The sequence below is a fragment of the Poecilia reticulata genome, chromosome 7 (assembly GCF_904066995.2).
Source record: "Poecilia reticulata chromosome 7, P_reticulata-male-v2, whole genome shotgun sequence".
Lineage (NCBI taxonomy): Eukaryota > Metazoa > Chordata > Actinopteri > Cyprinodontiformes > Poeciliidae > Poecilia > Poecilia reticulata.
In genome coordinates, this window is record NC_088836.1 from 7,486,903 (window position 1) to 7,504,632 (window position 17,730).

The following is a 17,730-nucleotide window of genomic DNA, read 5'->3' on the forward strand; positions in this document are numbered from 1 at the left end:
AACAAGGGAAGAACAATGACTGAAAGCTAACCCTGAAAAGAATACAAAAGTAGAAGAATACACAATATCGAAAACCAAAGTGTGTGACACAACTCAGAGTAATTCTTTAGTTTGAACATTTTTTTTAAAAACTTGCATTCTTTTCTAGGGAGTCTGTAATCAGCCTTACAGAAACGGTGAGGCACTGCAGTCATCCATAGAGTCAACTTTGAGTAAAACTGTTACATCTCTGCATTGAAAGGAGCCAGTAGAAATGGTAAAGGTATCCGATCAGGCTGCGGCCTGAGGTTTTCAGGCACATTTCACAAAAGGCCATAATTCATTTCAGACTTTTCATCGTAACAGATTAAGAATTTGAAGCTCCTTAATCTGACAGTGAACGTTCAGTGTGAGACTAAAAAGTCAAAGATCTTCATGCTTCGCCCATTCTTGTTTGTGTTACCATCCCTCAGTAGGCTGCCGTGATTCATACATTTTTGCCAATGTATAATTATTCATGACAAGTAACACCTACTATACGTGTGGGTGGGAGAAAAACGAGTCATGTTGACATGTCTCAGCAGGCAAAGCGGCAGATTTTATCTCACAGGAGATCGTATGATTTGAGGAGTTTCGTTTAGTTTTATCTTTTCTGATATTATCTTTCTTCACTAGAATACATGTCTGTTAGATATGCAGCTGAGCTGCCTATAAGCAGTAAAAGAGTTCAGTTTGAAAAAGGATCTGATAATACACAATTCCAATCATAAAGTCGATGTTAAAATCCGACAGGAACTTGAGTGATTTTCCTTTCAAATGAAAGTTTTTTTCATTTTGGAGAGGAAAATTTCATTTTTGTTGTATAATTTTGTTATCCTATTTTGATATTAGTCCAGTGAAAATGAAAATGAATGTAAACAAATAAAATAAAAGTATTACTTTGTAAATGTTTAAAGTGTCAGTTTTTACAGGAGATTTGGTTTTTGGTATTTCCAGAGGGCTGTGTTTCACAAAATTAGGATTCACTAATTTAGGAAAAAGAGCAAAGCTGTTCGAAGCCATTTATCTTAGATAGATAAGTAGGTGATAGCTTCCTCTGCTTTTCTTTTTGCTTTTTGTCTGATTACACACTGTTCCTTTGATTCAATGTGTTGAATCAGCTGACCATTTATAAGTAGACATTTTGAAAAAGACAATGATGTGCAAAGATTGATCTTCATAAATTGAAGGTGCTTTTAATGATGTTCAATTTAGACTTTTGCTTAATAAAGCCCAGATGGACAAGCACCAGTGAACTGTTTGTATCTACTCGCATCAGCACTTTCATGGCTGTCTTAAGAAAGCTTATGTATAAATCTATTTGTCCTTTAAATAAGTCTAATAATAGAATTTTCCTACTGTTGACTAACACTAAATATAGTGCAGTAAAATACTCATCTGTACTTTGGAGACATTGGTAGGACTGCCTCCTGAATGGTTAGGAGCCCTTTTTATTGTACATGTTATTCTTTTATTGTATTTTATTGTATTCATTTTCTTTTTTATGTAATTTGGATTTAGAGTCTGTAATAAAAATCTATCTATCTATCTATCTATCTATCTATCTATCTATCTATCTATCTATCTATCTATCTATCTATCTATCTATCTATCTATCTATCTATCTATCTATCTATCTATCTATCTATCTATCTATCTATCTATCTATCTATCTATCTATCTATCTATCTATCCGTCCGTCTATCTATCTGTAAATTGCTAGTTTTAAACTAATTATATTTTAAGTTATTTTAAACAAATAAAGTGACAAAAAGACAGAATTCCTCTGGCTCTTGTTGGCTCTGGAGCCAGCTGACTGCACAGACTGCAGACTAAGTTTTTGATTTCCTGTGTTCTGAGGTTGTGAATCTCAGTGCAAAGTCTGAAAAAATAAGTTAATTATCATCTGTGTTGAAATGACGATTTGTAAAGTATGGGGTTTCTGACCATCCTCAAACTGAAAATCCAAAATGACTGTCCAGTTTGGCTTGTCCATCCGCCTGACAACTGCAGAATCATCTGAGTATGTCATCAGGAGCCATCAGGAGTGACTTTTGCTTGAAGACTTGAGTGTAAAGAGGGAAAGGAAATAGTGAGAGTACAGTCCCCTTTGGTGCTAATGTACTGCTGATCTGATTAGACACACAATCATTCAGTCTTACAAACTGTGGTTTGTTTGTTAAATACACTGCTCAAAAAAAGAAAAGGAACACTTAAACAACACAATATAACTCCAAGTAAATCAAACTTCTGTGAAATCAAACTGTCCACTTAGGAAGCAACACTGATTGACAACGGTGACCCTCGTCGGGTCAATCAGTGTTGCTTCCTAAGTGGACAGTTTGATTTCACAGAAGTTTGATTTACTTGGAGTTATATTGTGTTGTTTAAGTGTTCCCTTTATTTTTTTGAGCAGTATAGTTGTAGATCCAGCCGATTGTTGAGGCGTCCGCTTGAGTTTTCTGGACTTTCTGACAAGTAAGAGTGGATTGAGTTAATGTGCAGCAGCCAGGAGGAAAACTGAATCTGAACTTGAGGTCAACTTAGATTGTTGACCCCCCTCCAAAAAAAGCACATAAGAAGCACATAAAGACAGAAAAGTCTTTATGTGCTTTTCTGTTTTATTCTTCCAACTTGGAAATGTCGACTTCACGATGATTTTGGCTAACAAAGTCCAAATTTTATTTTGAAAGACCAAAAAACTTCAGTTAAATTAATAAAGTGGATGTTAAGAGAGACGGCTAGTCATCAGAAAATTTTGGCATCTGGATGATATTCTGGAAAACAAAACTGGTCCGTTTTTACATCTTCAGTAACAATTTGGCTATTTTATTTTGAAACTCCACAACCGGAACAAGGTAATGACATCTCTAACTTGTTTGTGTTTTCGCTTTCCTCCCCTGAGCGAGTGACAGGCGAAAACAGGAGGAGGAGGAGGCAGGGAGCAGAAGTTTTCCTTAGCTTCGCCTGGTCTTTCTCATCATGGAGGCTCGGGGACATTTCTACCGTGAGGAAATCAACAGCACGGTGTGGGAAGTCCCGGAAAAATACACGCGGCTGAAGCAGATAGGAACTGGGGCGTACGGTGCAGTATGGTGAGTGGCTTGTGGAGGTGTGCGTGTGTGCATGTGTGTGTGTGTGGAGCTGTGGACTCTGCGTAAACACGATGTTCGGTTTTTGACGATGCTTTCAGCAGCTGCAAGCCGCCTGTGGTGGGCCTGGGGTGATATCCTGTACAACACTAATGTCTGTCTACCCTGACGACACAGCCAAAACACTTACGTAGGCAGGATATAAGCTTCTACCACTTCCTATCAAAAAGAAGAAGAAAAATCACTTTCTGACACAAAGACACCTGCCTCTCAGGTCAAAAAGTGTTTTAATGCACAGTGGTGAAGGACGTACGGATAATATATGGATTGAAGATGGCCTGAATTAATGTGCGGGTGTCTTATGTTGTCTTATGTTGCTACATTATAAAACCATTAAGTCATGCGGATGAGAAAAGTATGCTGAGGGAAATATGGTGACTGTACTGGATTCATGGAGCATTCCTCATGCACTCTATTGATTTTTAATGCTAATGTACTCTTATTTCTTTGCATTTATATTCTAAAAGGTTTGAAAGCTTTGACAATATAATGGATTATATTGTAGGCAGGCAGGAGTCAGTATAACAACCACGAGTAAAGATATTACTGTTTGTAATGTTTATTATGTCTGTAATATAGCTTAAAACAAAAATCCAAAACATAATAGCTTTTTTGTGCAAAAAAGCAACAATTATTCCTACTGTTAAAATGGCACAAACATACAAGATTCTCTGAATTCGGTGCCTTTTGGGGTCTATGGTTACTTAAAAATAAACCACAAAAACATTGTGTTTTTGAACACTGCATCTATTGAAGGACTCTTTGAACCTCCAAGAAAATGTGTCTGCAGTGGCGCAACTACACATTATTCAGGTGGATGTAAAAAAAAAAAAACCCCAGAGGAAGGTTGAAGAAGCGTGGAAAAGAAAGTACATGTTGACTTTCTTTCAGAACAAAAACACAATGGGTTTGAAATAATGTCTTTTTCCAATTAGCTTCTTGAAAAAACACATATAGTGCAGTTCTAGTCAGCTGTGTGTTAAATTACAGCCAAATAATTTGTATTTAAGTTGTGATCCTTCACCTGCTGTGAACATCGAGGAGCTTTACAGGTGAAAAAACAATGCATCACACTGCTAAACAGAACAAAGTGGAAGTTAAAAAGGGCTGGATTTTAGTACAAACAACGTCATTAGCTCTCCCACCTTTACCTCTAATTTTCCCAAACAGTACATCTTGTCGAAACTCTCATTATGGAAAGAGTAAAGCAGAGATTGTAAAGATGGTACCCTTCATTAAATGAGCAGTTTGAGGCACTGTACTTCCTGCAGACGTACGGTGACATGCAATAGCTGCTGCGCACATACAGTAAGCGACTGTAAAATCCTGTGCCAGTGCGTCACGCCTGAAAACAGCACTAAAGCACGAGTGATTTGTGTGGTGTGTTAGTGCATGCGGCTCCAAATAGTCTAACAAGCCTCTCCTCCCACGTATTGGTGCCCTGCAGATCACTGCAAGCGTGCACATCAAAAGTTGCCAAACATTTCCACGCTGAGCCTCATGAAAAAGAAAAACAGCAGACCACCAATCATTCTTTGTACCTAGATGCTAATCCTGTCAGAGGGCAAAACCTCAAGGCTACTCATCCTTTCATTTCCCCCCTGCTCTGGCTTCTCCCCTCTGTATCTTGTATGTTTGTGCTCATGTGAAACCTGTGCAGGCTTAGCACCGAGCTAATGACGCGTTGTTGCTGATGTGCTTCATCTTCTTCCTCCCACAGCTCGGCAATAAACGACAAGAGTAAAGAGAAAGTGGCCATAAAGAAGCTCCACAGGCCCTTTCAGTCGGAGATCTTTGCTAAGAGGGCATACAGGGAGCTCCGGCTGCTCAAACACATGAAGCATGTGAATGTGAGGAGATGATATTACAATACACTACAGATGTGTTTTGTGTGTGTGTGTGTGTGTGTGTGTGTGTGTGTGTGTGTGTGTGTGTGTGTGTGTGTGTGTGTGTGTGTGTGTGTGTGTGTGTGTGTGTGGTTTCTCAAAATGAAAGTCTTCCATTAAATAAATCACTTGCTTCATCTAGCTCTCATTCCATGCAGGTGATAGGACTCCAGGATGTGTTTACACCTGCCTGCAGCTTGGACAATTTCCAGGACTTGTGAGTACTTTTTACCACGCTGACATCTACTTGCAACATATGAGGAGCTCGGAGCACCTGAGGCCCTGGGAACAGGCAGCTGTTGTCAGTTATGAGAAGCAGGCAGCAGCTTTTCTCTTTGTCCCAGAAATTATTGCGATAAACTGCAGTATTGTTGTTTGGAGAGCATTTTCAAGTAATAAAATGGTAATGTGATAATAATGCAAGAACGCATTCTCGAAGATCAATAAACTTTTAAGTTTAAAATTAATGTTTAACACTGAAACTGGAAGATGTCTTAAATATCCAAAATGCATAAACAAAACAACAGAAACAACAAATAAAATTAATTTTGAAGTCTCTGTAAACAAAATTATCCTTCAAAAAAACAAGGGCTAGTTGAGCCCAAAGCGCCCGACTGAAGACTTTTATCATCCAGTTTATTGGTATTGGTAAAAAGAGAGAAAAGGAAAAAAACAAACAATAAATCATGCAAATGGAAATTACTGAGCTTGCTTAAATTTATTATGCAATTAATTTACTTATTGCTTGCTGTGACAGGCCTAGGCAGGACTGTTACAAATTACTTTCACTGACTTGCTGCAACATATTTCTGTAGTAGTTGAGGCATCTGGAGTAGCTTGTAAAACATACTTTGGGTCTCGCTTTCCAGAGAAGGCATGCTCATGTGGATGAAATGTGTTCTTAAAATGATCCCTTCATCGTAAATTTAACTATCGCTAAAATAATTCCCTTAGAGGCACACAATAAAGGAACGAGACAAATAAAAAAGGATTAATTTTAACTTCTGCATTTTGATTCAGCGCCCCATACTCTGATGCAACTGAAAATAGCCTAGTGCAACCAAAAATATTCAGAGATCAACTAAGTAATAAACCTTTTTATAAAGTTTAGATTTATGGCCTAGTTTGAACTGAACGGGCCAGAATTACATGACGGTTGGGTCGGGCTTGGACTTTTGTGGCGAGTTTCTTAAGCCTACAATACATTCAGCACAGAGAAAACCAAATGAGTATACGCATCATAAAGTTGTGATAATCTACTTATTACGGTGTAAATAGAAGAATAGATTGTTTAATCTGTTGAGAAAATAAAGAAAGTAAGTATGGTGCAGAAGTTAATCAGACTGTATCAAGCACAACACCCTGCCTGTACACACAGTTCCACCCTACGGACGGTTTGACCTTGACTCACGTCATGGTTACAACAAGCGACAAGATGGAGCTGGAAGACGCCTGTGGGCTCAGGCCCAGTTAGGTTGGATTTTTTTAAGTTCGATCTAAACTCTACTTGTGTGCAATTTATTCCCAATATAATTCTAGCTGCTCTGAAGTCCTCAGCTGTTTGCTGTGCTTCGTCTCCACTGAGCGGTACTGTGTGGGTCGGTGTGCTGTTTTATGGTATTAGGGAGAGCGTTTCCACTGCCAATTGGATTCTCAGTAGCCAGATGGGGTTAAACCCAAACGCCCAACATGGCATACTGGTGCGAGGTCAAACACATGACGCATGAATACGCCTGGCTTGTCTCAAAAAGTGGCATCTTTCTATCTCCCATCATTGAACGGTGCAGTCTGATGGCCGTAGCTCCACCTTAACTGCACCAGTGTGGACCTACGACTGAAAGGGGTCCAGGATTGCTGTGGTTGTTTGTCCCGCTTTTACAATGGAAGCAGACTAATTGGTGTACCACATTGACATGCGCTGTACCACTCAGTGGAAATTAGGCATTTGAAAACCAAGGTGGTCCGTGGTAGCTTTGGAAGAACTGTAGAGATCCACAGCTCAGGTGGGAGTTTCTGTCAAAGGCTACTACAGTAATATGACTAATAGCCAACTATTTGTTCTGCAATTCAAGAATATGACCTTTATGGAAAAGTAGCAGGACGGTCAGATAAGACAAAAACAGAACTTATTGTTAATGCAAGGCACTAACAATAAGACTGAAAAGATGCTGAGACTTAATTGTAGAATAGATGGAGCTAAATCAAGGCTAACGTGGGAAGAAAACCCGCCAACAGCCACAAAGGGCTTAAGGGTGAGGTGGCGGTTCACCTTGAAGTTCAACAACAACAATCCTAAACATGCAGCCCAGGAGCAGCTACAATGGAGCGGTTTAAGCCCAGTCAAAGTTTAGACCTAAATCCAAATTAGAAAATAAAGCAAAACTTGTTGCCACAGATGTTCTCTGTCCAGTTTTAGAGATATTAAATCTTTTTGCAAAAAGGAATTGACCAACTCTTCAGATGTGCAAAAGCAATTGTAACTGTAGCAAAAGTTGTCTTTACAAAGCATTGACTCAGGGGAACTGAAAACGGACGCCTTTACTGACCGGCTGTATTCACACTACAGTTTAATTATACAAAGGTAGACATTAATGACGAAGTCTTATAAGTGGGACTGAATTGAAAAGCATGCTACACTTCTTTAAGGAGTTTTTCAGGAGGATCTTCCAATGGAGGTTGAGTCTCATTTATTCAGACCTACTTCAATGTACACAAGCCCCATCTAAGGTAAAGCATAGCGCTACAGCTTTAGCAGGGTGGGGAATTTAGCAGGGCATTCACACCTTCCCACCTCTCTGCATCCTTCCACTTTTACATCTGCACATCTTTTCCCCAGCTATCTGGTGATGCCTTACATGTACACTGACCTGTCAAAGGTGAGGGGTCAGCTCTCTGAAGACAAAGTCCAGTTCCTCGTTTACCAGATGCTCTGTGGACTGAGGGTGAGGCTTTTCCCAAAATGTTAAGGATGTGAATTTTATTTATTTAAAAAAAACAACAACATAAAAACAGCTTGAAGTTTATATACACAAATAAAAAATGTATCTTTGGTTCTGCTTCTTCTTCTGCAGTACATTCACAAGGCAGGAATCATCCACAGGGTAAGCAGTCGACACAACTTTCATTGAGTATTACAAAGAAATTTGAACTCTGCACTTTTTTTTTTTCTTTTAAAGACTCCAGAGATTTGCTTCTGCCTACACTTTGCCGTTTTTTTTATTTTAATAAACAATAAATAACAAGTCAGCGAAAAATCTGCTCCAACTGGTAAGATGAGTGAATCCCTCTGATGTTTGGCTGCATGTCAAGAGTTGTTAGGCCACACCCAGGGTCTGTACTTTCTGTATGTGGAGGAAGAGCAGGTTAGTCTTATGTTGTTCTTTTCTGCTTCAGTCAGGTCATTATCTTCTCCATCTATAAGTGCCATCCAAAAGCACTGAAGGGCACCCACAGTGCTCATGGCTCAGAGGGACGTTTAAGAAGGCATCAGGGAGAAACCACAAGACTGTCTCTAATGTAGTCCGATTAATAAGAGTCTATTAATTAATTCATCTGTAAAAAACTGTCTGGGTTTCAAGAGGCAGAAGTAAAGTCATTAATTTAGCTTCTGAAGCCACTCAAACCTCATTTCAGGCGGATGTTTATGCCACATGTTGTTTTTAAAATCTTTCCCAACCGAAAGACATCCTGCTGGCTTGTAGAGTGATTTCAGTTACAGAGATTGCCTTCAGATTTTCCAGTTTCATTATTGTCTATATTTTAGAGAAGTGTGTTCTCACCTTTTGTCATATCTCGATTTCCACAACATGTTTTACATAAATTGAAAGCGTTTGTGGTTTTTTGCTGCTAACAGAATGATCTTTTAGCATTTTTAGCAAACCCAAAACCAGCATCCCCTAAAATTATTGACAGTCCTGGTAAAGTTCTACTGTTGCCGTTTTTGTTATCTTGAACCAGTATTCCCATTTTCCTCTGAAGACATATTTATCTATTCAGCCACTGTTCACTGGATATTTTCCCTTTTCTGACCTTTTTATGCAAACCTGAGTTATGGTTGTTCATAAAAGTCCCTGCAGATCTGCAGTTTCTGAGCAGGGAGGATTTCCAGTAGCAGTCAGTCCTGCACCAAATCTAAAGAAGCCTCTGACTGAAGACATTAGAGTTGAAAATGTGATCCTTGCCCAATATGACGGATGAAAGAGCCATCCTTGTTTTCTGCTCATTGGTCCTGATCTGCCTTCATTGTGTGTTCGTTTCAACTACTTTGGGATTGTAGATGTATTGTTATTAGAGTGTTGGGGATGCCCATCAACTCCAGGTTCTAAAAAAATAATAATAATCAAATTTAAACAGCTTGTTGCCATGTTTATGGTTCATAAAAGATATCCAAAAGTAAAAAAAAAAAAAAAAGTACAAGCAAAATTTGTTCCAGCTGCACGGCTTTCAAAATCAGAGGGAATAATTGTCCAAACATTCAAGTCTCAACCAAAAGAAATGATTAACAAAAGTCCACAAAAACAACAAATCAGAACTAACATAGCAGAGCTACTTCAACATGCCTTGAGCAGCGCAGCTCTAGAAACTGAATACGAACTTGAAATGCAATAGAATATGAAAATTGAAAGATGGGAACACACTGGACACGGTACGCATGCAAAAAGTTCTTGCAGTGGGCCGAAATGAGCAGCTTGTGCAACATGACAACAGCTGTGAACCTTCATCTCTTCCATCTTAATGTAGTTTGTTTTTTTTTGCTGCGTTCGTGCGCCTTACAAATCGTGTCTGGTTGGTGTCGTGGGGATTTGTTTGGTTTCTTTGTGTTTTAAGTGCAGAAACCGGTGCGACCCTGCTGTTCCTCTGCTAAGACCCAAAGCTGTTCAGGTGTTACCAACACCCGGTGACCGCTTACCACATTATGCCGCAATATTAAAATGCTTGGTAGTATTTCGTGTTTTGGCTTGCGGTTGAATCACTCGACGAGGCTTGTGTTAAGGGAGAAAAACACTTGTTACATGACGCGTTGAAACAAACAGCTGAGCCACGTTGGCCCCACGGGAACCAAGACGTTAAACCTCCTCTTGCTGAGCAAGGGAGTCCAATCACTGCAATTTCTTGTTAATTACTGTGTGACACACTTAGCCGTCACTCATCTGATTTCATTTTGCAGGATCTTAAGCCTGGAAACCTGGCTGTTAATCAAGACTGCGAACTGAAGGTACAACATTTATAATATGAATCTTTCAAAAGTATTAATTCAAGTCCTGAAGCCCTTCAAATTTAGTATTTAATGTTACAGACCAACAGAAAGCAGCACAAGCGGAAGGAGAGGGATATATTGTTTTCAACATTTTTGCAAATAAGAATCTGTAAACTGGGTTGTGTTTGTATTCAGACCCTAATCTGATATTACGGGTATTGTTTATAATTTATTGTGAAAAATTTATTTCCGCCACAAGAATTTGGATTTATCGTTATCATGATAGATTTCAGTTATTGATGTTAACTTACATAAAACTGATCAGAGCATTGTTTTTGCTAGTATCTCCACTTTTTCTTCTACGAGAGCATCAGTAAATATCAATAAAATTGAAAATATGGTTAAATGCAGTGCAGTCACTTTGTGAAGTTTAGTGAAATAAATCACACCTTTGTAATCAAGTGGCATCCTGAAGAAGCCTATTTCAGATGAGAATTTGTTTCAAGAACAATATTTGTGTTTGTGACGCTATGAATGCCATGCCATGCAGTTACCGTACTGCAAAACTATTCATTGCCTAAAAAAACAAACAATACATATTTTTTAAAATCATAATCTTTATATCGTTATCACAATAGTTCCTCAAAATATTGCGATAAAATTCTATGTCTGTATCGCCCACCCTATCTCTGATACCCTGAAAGAAAATCCTGTGTATTTAACGCAAGTATTTTTTTATCCTGTGTTTTTGTGCAAAATGGCTCAAATTCAGAGAGATTGGACGGATGGCAACCTTGAAAATCAGTTGTAATTGTTGCCTGTTACGACCCGTCTGGTGGTGGCCATATCATAACGTGAAAGATCCATTTTCTTCAGATCTCAAACAGCCAACAGAGACAAAGTTAAACATTTTATAATGTCATTTATTTTAAGAAGATGTATTTTTGAATGAGATGTTACAAGTGGAGCATATGGCTTCAGAGTGAGCTATAGTCCCGAAAACAATAAACCATCTGAATACTAACCAAAACTTGCCTATCTGAAAGTAAATAAACCAAATGACAAAAACTTACCTCCCTAATTAAGAAAAATATGAGGAAACTAAGCAAACATAAATAGCAGCTCACTCCTAAAAACTCCAAGAAGTTTTAGAAAAAGTTTTTGACATACAAACGGTGTGGCCGGTTGAGATGAGCTGAGGATGGATGTCAGGAAGTCCGCCGCAGCAGCTTTTGTATCCGTCACCTCCGGCATGCCGCCAATTGGATGTTACCGCCGTCTTCTGGGAGCCAATCAGGGACGGGCGCCTGCGCACTCATTTTTGCTTAATTAAGTTTACGACCTCAGTTGTAGTTGTATTCAGTCATACCTGTCAGGTTTTGGTCAATACTTTTGAGTACACCAGTCTTGGCTGCGCCAAACTTTGAGCGCACTGCACAACAATGGTTTGGCAGACTCAAACAAAACCTGACAAGATGAAGATATTATCAATGTTATCAGTGTTTTAGATCGATCCGCCCCACCTTTATTATTTACCTTCCATTTCACAAATACGCAGGTGTGAGATATTCACCAGGCAAGATATTTAGAAGCAGATTAAGCTCATTGCGTTCAGACATCGTGTGCTCCTGCTGCAGATTGTTATCAGTTTCTTTGGTGTCCGGTACAGATCCTGGACTTTGGGCTGGCTCGCAGTACCGATGCGGAGATGACGGGCTACGTGGTGACCCGTTGGTACCGGGCGCCTGAGGTCATTCTGAACTGGATGCACTACACCCAGACTGGCAAGACATCTGTAGCTGTTACATATTATTAATGTACTCCTGTTCTCGCCTTACCGTTCTGTAACTCTGAGCCTTTGCTCGTCACGTGCAAACTTCCTGTTTGACATGAAGCTTGTGTTTTTGCTTTGTCTTTGCTTTCCAGGGTCAACTTCCTAATATGGAATATTATTTCTTAAAATGCATTTTTATGATTGGGTTTCATTTAGAAACATATTCTTTGATTTTTCTTTTTGTATCTATGTTTTTACTGTTAGCCTGATTGATCTGCCCCGACAGTCTGTCATTGTGACGGGACTGTCTTTCTCTCTAGGATATGATTTTAATTTTAGAAGCAGGTTGTTCAAAACACACTGCGGCACACAGAGAGCAGCTTTCCACCCTCCTTGGGATTGTGTTACTCACCAGATATTCTATGGCAGGCTATTTTAACATAAATTAGGTTTCTATGGCAGGCCGTTTTAACATAAATTCGGTTTTACCGCCCTTACATTCCAAATATCTCAAATTGTTTTATGATTAGACGTTTAATTAATTCAAGATATTTCTAATTATATTTTGACTAGATAAAATACCTATTTGAGATATCTCTAATTATGTTAAAACGGCCTGCCATAGCTGTTCCCCATTTATCTGTTGTGAATAAGGACTGAGTGGTGCCATGTAAATGCCACCTTCCTCATTTTTATTCCACCTTCCTGTAGATTTGATATCTGCTTTGGTTGTTACTGATGTTTCCTTCTCTTTTTTTAGTGGATATTTGGTCTGTGGGTTGCATCATGGCTGAAATGATCAACGGAAAAACCCTCTTTAAAGGAAAAGACTGTATCCTTTCATGTTTGCCATCTTTTAATCTGTTTTTTATTATTATTTTATGACTTTGTGGTAATTAAAGAGGTTGATAGCATCTCTTACAAGCAGGAACATGTCAATTTGATGACAACAATAAATCGGGCACTAAGTGGATCACAAGGTACCATTACCACAAACTACATATTTGAGCAACATGTTTCCAGACTTGTTTTTACTTTAGATTCATCTACTACTTCCTTTGTAGATTTATAGAACCTATTATAAATTAAAATGGGCTCTTTCCTGTTTTTAATTAATCTGTCATGTTTTTTTTTGTTTGTTTTTTTCAAACCACATTCCCGGAGCCTGTTTTGCAGTCATCAGTGAATAGCACCAGGTTTTTTGACCGTAACCCTTTAATAACCAGACATGGACCAGCTATCCCAGATCATGAAAGTGTGTGGCGTGCCTGGACAAGAGTTTATACAGAAGCTCGAAAGTCCAGAGGTAAGACAAGTCTCAGTATGTTGACGTAGCTTATAAAAGCCAGTCATGATTTCAGTCAGAATTCTTTATTTCATTTTTTTTTTCAATTAAAGCTGCCAAATTAATTGTTTTCATGTTGGCAAAGAAAAACGACCATCTGCTCTCATCATGATCAGCAAGCAGAGCTTAACATATCTTGAGCATTTCATGCTAAGATGTCATTCTAAAAAAATAGTATATGTTAACCTTATATGTGTAGCTTTAACCTTGTCTGGATTAAAGAATATCCACAATAAATGTGTTTGTTTTGAATTTACTTGATTATGACCTTTTAACAGAAACATGTAGGAATTAAAGTGAAACAGTAACATGTCTGTTACTTGACTTGTTGTTGATTTCTTCTCTAAAACAGGCCAGAAGTTACGTTAAGAGCCTTCCTCGCCACCCTAGAAAAGACTTCTCTACATTGTTTCCCAGAGCCAGTGAAACGGGTGAGTTCAAATGTATCATTGTCAGATACAGTTTATTTAATTATCTATTTTTAACTTCATATGAAGACTGTTCAAAGTGCTAATTTCAAACAGCAGACTCCAGTTTTCCATTTGGTTATTTTGGAAAGAAATTATAAGTTTTGTTTAATTTTGGCTCTGAAATACGAGAACTTTCTGATCTTCTGTACTACACAACTGTAGTGAGCCTCATCTCAGGGGGGGAACGACTTCCCACAGGAATGGGGTGGAACGACTGACAACATAGTGCACAGACAACAATTTAATCCTCAACACAGCCAAGAGCAAGGAGATCATAGTGGATTTTATCAGTAAAGGAGAAATTCAACCACCATGCTTCTGCAGAGACCGGGTGGAGAGGGCGTCAAACTTCAGTTTCCTGGGAGATCATAACCTGACCTGGGACGTAAACACAGCAGAACTGGAAAAGAAAGCCCAGAGAAAGAGACTCTATTTTCAGAGAAACTATATTTCTCAAAAACTGCTGGTTTCCTTCTATCGATGCTCTATTAGAAGCATAATCTGCTGTTGTCTCTGTGGTTCTCCAGCTGCACAGCAGCACAGAGGAAAACTCTCCAGAGACTCATACAATCTGCCCAGAGGACCATCAGCTGTTCTCTGCCATTTCTTGAAAATCTCCAGATCCCACTGCCTCAGGAAACCAGGAACGTTTTAAAACTCTCCTCTCACCCTGATCACGATTTGCTCCAACTGCTGCCATCTGGCTGCAGATACAGGAGCATTGAAGCAACGACAACCAGGCTGAAGAGCAGTTTATACCCACTAGCCATGCGGGCATTAAATGCCACCTAGTTCTATTTATCACCCAGTTTCATTATAGTCCAATTAATTTTTTACATGGTTTCTATAATGACAATAAAGATTATTGATTGATTGAACAGTAGTAAAGATGTTCCATTCTGTAACAGAACTGACATAGTTGCTTGTCCGTATTTTTGCGCAATAATAGTTTTAGATTAGTTGCATAGTGTGAACTTAACATTACACAGTTTAATCTTTGTGTCAAACCCTTTGTCTTTGATGCATTCTTTGCAATTTTTCAGTAGGATGGCTTTAACTTTGATATTTTCCGGTGTTTTTTGCCCATGTCAGGTATCGACCTGCTTGAAAAGATGCTGGTTCTGGATGGAGATGAGAGGCCCACTGCTGAGCTCGCTCTGGAGCACCCGTACTTTGACATTCTGCGGGACCCGGAGGACTTTCCTGAGCCTACGCCATACGACGACAGCCATGACAATGCAACTATGTCCCTAGATGAGTGGAAACGTAAGTGGACAAAATTAAAAATGAAACAAGGAAACACTGGTCTTTAAGAAATAAATGTTATGAGATATGTTTAAAAAATCAATATGCAGCAAACATCCTAAGTTACTTGACTAAATTCAAGCTGGAGAGTCACTTTTTTAAAAGTAGCAACCAGAACAACTGCCAGCAGTAAACTTTTCACAACCTGAGCTGAAGGTGAACCTACTACAAGGTCTGTTTTTGAGAAAATTGGCAATTAAATAAATATACCTCAATTCAGTCATGAATTTTTGCTTTGTTTTTTTTCTGCATGCTGCCACAATAAAAGCTTTTTTTTTTTAAATTATTTTCTGACAATTGCGTGCCAATATGGACGCATTTAACGTATTTTCTTCTGCAAACAAAAATGTGGTTGTGTAGAAGAAAACCAAACTGCCCTCCATTTTCTCTCACAGGGTTATGCTACAAGGAGGTGAATAGCTTTGTGCCATTTCCACGGCGGGACTCCAAGAGAAAAAACACTCTTACTATGTCTCCATGATGCGACGAACCTGATGTAACTCCCCTACAAATACCACACACAGCCAATGGTGCCCTTGTATATTCCTGACTCAAAATCACACTATTTCTTTTACTTTGGAGGTTTTTAGATTCAGTGTTGATAGTGATCTATTTAAATAAATACTTCTCCAATTTCTTTTTGGAATGTGAACTTATTTCTTAAATGTAAATTGCTACATGTCGGTGAATCGTGTTGCAAGTTCATTGTGACGAAATGCTGCAGGATTTCCTGTAAGATTTAATGTTATACCGTTTCCCAATTAAACAATAAGACAATATCTGTATGTTTTTTTTCTTTTTTTTCTTTTTGTTGCATTGTGGCATCCTTTATTACAACAATATGGTGTAAATATTCAAGTACAAATCTTTTCTGAATATGCTTTTAACAAGCCAAGAATCAAAATGCTGGGCATGGAGGCTACTGGATTTCTAGAAGGTAAACGGATACCATGTAAATGTACACTAAGCCACCAGTGCATACTGGAATTTGTCTAGAAGACAATGTGCCTAATAACTTTTTAACACTGTTTAAGGCCTTGGTTTTACAATAAAAAGCAATTAAATAATGTAATTTGTAAACTGCCCTTGCCTTTTTTCAGTCTTTTTTTAGTTATTTTTAGCTTATTGTAATTACTTGCTTCTTTTTCGTTGGTGTTTAAAGTGCTTTTTGAACAATTAGACCAATGAAAATAAATCCATGAGAATGCATGTGAAACTTAAGTTTTAGTTGTGCAAAATGAACATTTTAAAATAAACATTTTAAAACATGTCAATTTTTTAAATGACTTGTTTAACATTAGTAGGCTTGAGTCAGATACCAGTAATAAGGTTTTGTTCCAAAACAGCTAAACTTTCCATCATACCATTCCAAGTTTTTCTATAAAGAACACAATGCCAAAAAGGTGTATTTTGCTCAAGAAGCACTTTTCTACTAAATATAGCAGAAAGTCAATCTATGTTTTTCTTTGAGCTGTCCTGATCACTTACTCAGACTTCATTTACATAGCGCTTTTAAAACTAACATCAATGAAGTGCACTTGACAGAATAAAGCCAAAAAAGATGGCCACCCAACCGACTCGCTTAAAAGATAAAACCACGTCCATCAGAAATATGCACATGCATCATTCTTTTAGGCACAGTATGAAAACCACAGATTTATCATACATATTTAAATGCAGTTATACCTTTCTTATCAATTAACAAGTTGCTGGAACTTTACCAAAATATATATGTATATATAATACATATTTTAAAAACTATAATAAAAACAGAAATTACCTATAAATAATTCAGTCTTAGCTACAAATATAAATCAATAAAAACAGAATATTACATGTAATGTTCAGTAAGTTACATTCTTTAAGCACCTTTTTTGTCAAGTAGAACATTTTTTTTTATTTTGCTTTGTAAATACCCTGATAGACCCATAGTTACATGTAATGTGATTTACACTCTCCCCTTTTCTAGTCCGCTCTTTATTGTTGATGCACCTTAGTATAACAAAACAGGTAAATTCAAATACAAAAATACTTTATTGATCCCAAAGGGAAATTAAATTAATAAAATAAAATTAATTAAATTATCAAACACATGGGACATCCTTGCTTCACTAGTTTTTTTTACACGGTTTTTTAAGAATTTATATAATTTGATGTAACATTTAAACAGATGTTTTGACATCTGAATGTTGAATTTCATTCTTTGTTAATGTCTCAATTCTTTCATAGTCCATAGATTTGGTGTATTCTCATTTACAGATTTTCAGGTAAGCATCGTATATCCTTCGTGTGTTTTACTAAGATTATTAAGTCGCATTGAGAAATCGACCACGGGGAGATCATCAGGAGTCGCACATCACATCAGACAAACGAGACGAGGTTTCTATGAAGAAGCTTGCCCGCGAAAATCGTGGCTTGGTGACGTAAAGGGGGAGGATTCTGAGCAGGCTAAACTTTTACCAACCAGCTGGTGTCAAATCCTTTAAGTTGCCATCAACCGGAAGCAAGACACGCTGCTTTCAAAATAAATGCATAGAAATCCAGGTTCGCATGATTAAACGTCTATTTCAAACTTAATTCATG

At 38.0% G+C, this 17,730-nt stretch overlaps 1 protein-coding gene across 1 annotated transcript; it reads left to right on the top strand.

Annotated features, from left to right (window-relative positions):
* Nucleotides 1-2,880: 2,880 nt before the first annotated feature.
* Nucleotides 2,881-15,926, top strand: mapk13 (mitogen-activated protein kinase 13). The gene is made up of 12 exons (XM_008413008.3): nt 2,881-3,113; nt 4,891-5,020; nt 5,215-5,273; nt 7,893-7,998; nt 8,128-8,157; nt 10,224-10,271; nt 11,923-12,037; nt 12,788-12,859; nt 13,254-13,333; nt 13,725-13,803; nt 14,935-15,108; nt 15,543-15,926. The coding sequence occupies exons 1-12, from the start codon at nt 3,001-3,003 to the stop codon at nt 15,626-15,628; spliced, it is 1,092 nt and encodes a 363-aa protein (XP_008411230.1). The 5' UTR covers nt 2,881-3,000; the 3' UTR covers nt 15,629-15,926.
* Nucleotides 15,927-17,730: the final 1,804 nt, after the last annotated feature.